General features: G+C 48.4%; 1 protein-coding gene across 1 annotated transcript; it reads left to right on the top strand.

Annotated features, from left to right (window-relative positions):
- Positions 1–2,583: 2,583 nt before the first annotated feature.
- On the top strand, positions 2,584–4,693 carry LOC133907470 (probable serine/threonine-protein kinase PBL16). Its single transcript, XM_062349524.1, has 3 exons — positions 2,584–2,976; positions 3,320–3,633; positions 3,737–4,693. Exons 1-3 carry the CDS (start codon positions 2,913–2,915, stop codon positions 4,472–4,474), a joined length of 1,116 nt encoding a protein of 371 aa, XP_062205508.1. The 5' UTR covers positions 2,584–2,912; the 3' UTR covers positions 4,475–4,693.
- The last annotated feature ends 375 nt before the right edge of the window (positions 4,694–5,068 follow it).

A 5,068-nucleotide genomic window follows, 5' to 3' on the forward strand; every position in this document is an offset into this window, starting at 1 on the left:
GGCCTATTTTATTCTTTTTATTTTCTTTTCCACTCTCCAACTGAGAAATGACCAGATTGCCCCTCCTCTCTTTGCCGGTTGCTCTATCATCTCAACTGCTGGCACTGGCGCGACCTCTGCTTCAGCGGTCATGGTTGGCTCAGATGAATCTGTTGTCCCTAAAACGTTTCGAAGCTGAGAGCAACACTACAGCAAACTTCTCTGATGATTCCCCGCTCGACCCCCGTCGCATCCCTTCCTCAGTCGTGCCTGTGCCGAATTTCTTCCTCAACTCTGACAGCCATTGTCCCGTCGCTGATCTCATCGTCACGGCCTTCTAGACATCAACCAACACCTTGGTGAGCTCGTCTAATCAAGGTGAGCCTCACACACCCTTGCTCCTCCCTTTTTTCCTTCTCTTGGGCCACTGTTGCTCATGGTTGGGCACCGCTGCCACCTCCATCCACCTTCGCTCTCGCCCACAAATAACCATGGAGCATGTATGGTCATCGACCAGCGCGACAACATTGACCGGCCTCACCGATGGCCAGCGCTCATCCTGGACTCCGAGCCACTTGCTCTGCCACCGCCAAGGACTTGTCCCACGGCCTCACCGACTCCTTCCTCTAAGCTCGTTGTCCACGTAGGCTGGTGACGACCAGATCTTGTCGATGTGATAGGGGATTCAGGAGGTCAAGCGAGGCGGCGGGAACGACTGCCCTGGGGAGGTGAAGGAGTCGTCACGCAAACATGGTTGGTGCCCATCAAACTCGAGAAAGAAGTAAGATGGGAAGAAGATAGGGGCAATCATGTCTTTTCATGTGCCCAATGGGAAAAATGAAACGGAATTAAAAAGGTCCAAAATAATAAAACAAAATCAAGGTGGCAACAAATAGAGTTGCAATTTGAAGTGTTGCATGTTGAGAATGGCGAATTGTTGAAGCTCAATTTTGGTGATGGCAAAAAAAAAATCAATTAGATAGAGAGAGCACCAATTCATACTTCAGCTGAACTACGAAGTACCAATACCCAGACATGCAGCCATGCTATACCCAATAGTTTTTCCTTAAAAAGAAGTCCTCTTTTGGTTTACTTTTATTTTCGCTACTAAGCCTTTGGCTATTTCATTTTCATCATTTCTAGTGCCACAGTGAGAGGTTCCAACGATAAAAAAATAGAACAGTTTTATTTAAAATGTTTTCCAGGTCAATAGCACGGACAAAAGTTTCCTTTTTCTACAAGGGCGAGGAATTATATTCGTGTGTGGGCAAAAGAGACATCTATAGCTCCTGGTTGTATTCTCAACGGCTCAACCTCCACTCCACCTACAGCTATGTTCGACAGGATCCTCCACTACAGAGGAAGGACGGTAGAAGGGGATGCAATAAGGTCAGAGCATCGGATTCGGATACTCTGCAGTAATTATTGATTATTGTATAGGATTATTGTGTAAATAGTATAATGTGGCATATGCTACATCACTCTGCATTAATTAATTACTGGTTATTGTTACAACAATATTTTGGTTTATTGTGCCGACAAGAAGTAAATATAGCGATGTCACTGTAGATTTATGTATGGTGTAAAGCTAGAGAAGGATGAATGGGGCATGACAGATCATAAGTTGGTCTAAGTTTTGACTTGGATGGTTAGCGGAGGTGATTGTACCTTTGTCGATAGCGAGACGTATACATGATTTTATCAATATTTAAGTTTTGTATTTTTGGTTTTCAGTAGATGTTACGTGCGTATGTTTATAAATTGTACTAATGTTTCTAAAAAAGTTAGTAGAGACACCGTAGCAATAGGAGGCCACGAAGGCGTTAAGACGATGCTCGAAGGAGGAAGGGGACGTGAACCAATCGGGTAGATCCCACCATGAAATAAGAGACGAATGAGATAAAAGGCTCTACACGATAGCATGTGCCATAAAATAGAAAATATAATACTATATATATAGTACTATATTTTCTATTATTTATAGTTTTTAGATAGTATCGTATGCCACTTATCGTGACTAGATTTGAAAGTATGATCTAAACCATGCTCTTCCATCTATCTGTTCTCTTATATCAAGATCCTCTGCATTAATGATCTATTATTGTAGAGAATCACTACATAAATAATATAATGTGAGACCTATTGATTGATCATTTGTTATTGTTATAATAATATTTTAGTTACTATGATACCAAAAGTACTATAATTATACTCTAGCAGTCATTTTGGAGCGTTACATTCAGATCAGATGACTATAGAAAGGTCCTAATGCATAGGATTGTTCATCCTCTGCATTGATCACTCCACTGCAGAGGATCTAATTCCCGTTCTCCTATGGACTCTAACCTCAATGCGAGCGTAAAACCCAACGAAAAAAAATACTCCATTTGGCAATCTGGCGCATGGAACGCGTATTATACAAATATGTATCCTGGTACAATACTACATGCATGCGTTCTGCTCCTGGCGTAACCGGCTTACCAGAAAAAGTTCTGTTGCCTTTGTATAATTGCACTTGTATATGATTGCTTAGCTTTTAGTTCCTGTTTTCTCACGATTAAAGTTATGATAAAGCGACGAAAGGGATGTTTCACTGGAAAAACGTCTTATTGCTGCTACCTCCGATTGTTCTTCCTCCTGCCGCTGGAGAAAAAGGGGAAAGAGTAGCAGCACCAGCTTCTCTCTACTCTTCTTTGCTTCTTCCTCCCTCGTTTGCTCCTGACGGAGTCCAGCTCGAGAGTCCTGTTCTTGCTCACCTCGGAACCCAGGAAGAAACAGAGAGATCATCTTCTTGATTATTCAGTAATCTGTTCTATTGTTCTTGGTGCGGTTGAGAGAAAAGAGCAGCAGATTTTTGCGAAGCTCCTCAGATCTTTGCCTCTTTTTCTCTGTTCTTGGTGGCAGAGAGAGAGAGGGGATAAAGATTGTTTCTTATGGGCAACTGCTTGTTCAGGGGGAGTTCCTTCGTTAACAAGGTCTCCTCCAATGCAAAGCCAGGTGAGTCCAGTGATTCTTGGTTTGTTTTCTCTCTCCTCTTTCTACATGATGATGGGGTTGAGCTATGTGCTATTGATTTTTTGGAGAGCCTTAGGCAGTCTGTTTCAGTTCTCCAGGTAACCCGAATCCATAAACAGAGGATTCAAAATTGCAAGTTTAATCAGTTGTAATTTCAAAAAAGGTTTAGTAGATTGCACCTGAATTTTCCTCTCCAAAAGCAGTTAATCATCGACGCAAAGCTAATTAACTAGACAGGTTTTTTGGGAAAAAGTTTTTTTTTTTGTTGTCATTTTTCATTTGGTGATGCTCTTGGCGCTTGAACGACCTCTGTCTCGGGATACAGAGACTCCCAAGATCCAGAGCCCGTCGGAGAGGGACCGCAGCGACGAGCGCAAGCTGCCGTCGAACCCCGGGGAGGTGGAGGCCCTGCGGCGCGGCACGTCGGCGGCGGCGGGGAACCCGCTCGTGGCCTTCTCGTTCGCGGAGCTCAGGAAGGTGACCAACGACTTCGGGAAGGACGCGCTCATCGGCGGCGGCGGCTTCGGAAGGGTGTACAAGGGCGTCGTTCCTCGGGACGGTGGAGCCGGCGAGCCCCTGCCGGTGGCCGTCAAGGTCCACGACGGCGACAACAGCTTCCAGGGCCACAGGGAGTGGCTGGTACGTACCTGCGCAGGCACGCCTGCGAGCACGCGCGCTCGCCTCCGTTTTGGGTTTTCCAGAATCCAGATGCCGCCATTGCTGACGTGCGGCGTGAATGCAGGCGGAGGTGATCTTCCTGGGTCAGCTGTCGCACCCGAACCTGGTGAAGCTGGTGGGCTACTGCTGCGAGGGCGACCACCGCGTGCTCGTGTACGAGTACATGCCCCTGGGCAGCGTGGAGTCCCACCTCTTCTCCCGCACGGCGGCGCCGCTGCCGTGGGCGACGCGGATGAAGATCGCGCTGGGCGCAGCGCGCGGGCTGTCGTTCCTGCACCAGGCTGAGCCGCGCCCCGTCATCTACCGCGACTTCAAGACGTCCAACATCCTCCTCGACGGCCGCTTCAACGCCAAGCTCTCGGACTTCGGGCTCGCCAAGGACGGCCCCGTGGGCGAGCAGTCCCACGTGTCCACTCGCGTGATGGGCACCTACGGGTACGCGGCGCCGGAGTACGTGATGACGGGCCACCTCACGGCGATGAGCGACGTGTACACCTACGGCGTCGTGCTGCTGGAGCTCCTGACGGGGCGGAGGTCGCTGGACCGGTCCCGCCCGCCCCAGGAGCAGGCGCTCGCGGACTGGGCACTTCCGTTCCTGCCGCACAAGAAGCGGGTGCTCGCCATCCTCGACCCTAGGCTCGGCGGGGACGACGGGCCAACGGCCAGGTCCGTGCAAAAGGCGGCCATGCTCGCGTACCACTGCCTGAACCGCAACCCCAAGGCGCGGCCGCTGATGCGCGACGTCGTGGCGTCCCTCGAGCCGCTCCAGCAGCCGCCGGAGGAACCCGCCACCGCCGCGTGAACCGGAGAGGCCCGTGCCCGAAGCTTCGGTCGTTAACCGCGTGTATGATACGATTGGTGGTAGCAGTAGGTAGGATTGCTTGATTTGATTTGAAGTCATTTGGCGCGACAGGATGTGATGATCACCAGTTTAGCTCAAATTCAAGCACTGCCGGCACATCCTTGTAAATGTGGAGCTTTTGTTACATATAAATACTTTAACCCTCTTGAATTTTGTCGCCGTGAAAGTGTTTTCGCTCTGTTTTTCTACTCACGAGTTTGAGCATGATTTACAGCGCGAGTCTGCAGTTCCAAAGCCAATCTCGCCGCTCATCGTTGTAGTCCTACGGGGCAGCGGAGGAAGATTTTTTGATCCAGAGAGGGCCGTTCAGTTTTTTTAATGTTTCGTTTGGTGGATCAGTGGGATAGGGCGGCAGACGGTGTCATCCTGGCAAATCGGCCGGCCGGACGGAGCCTTCCAACTTCTGCTCGTTTGGTATGTACTTTACGTTTTTTATTTACCTAATAATTTTGAAAGTATAAAAGTGAATTAAAAATTCTAAATATTTTTATGAGTAAATTTAAACTCACTAATAACTTATTTTAATTAGTTTGA

Source organism: Phragmites australis, chromosome 24 (assembly GCF_958298935.1).
Source record: "Phragmites australis chromosome 24, lpPhrAust1.1, whole genome shotgun sequence".
In the NCBI taxonomy this organism is placed as follows: Eukaryota; Viridiplantae; Streptophyta; class Magnoliopsida; order Poales; family Poaceae; genus Phragmites; species Phragmites australis.

Excerpts from the sequence above, each read along its gene's own strand:
- LOC133907470 (XM_062349524.1), top strand. The coding sequence starts at position 2,913 with ATGGGCAACTGCTTGTTCAGGGGGAGTTCCTTCGTTAACAAGGTCTCC. Across the intron at positions 2,977-3,319 it reads CTCCTCCAATGCAAAGCCAG|AGACTCCCAAGATCCAGAGC; the intron begins GTGAGTCCAGTG and ends CTCGGGATACAG. Across the intron at positions 3,634-3,736 it reads AGGGCCACAGGGAGTGGCTG|GCGGAGGTGATCTTCCTGGG; the intron begins GTACGTACCTGC and ends GCGTGAATGCAG.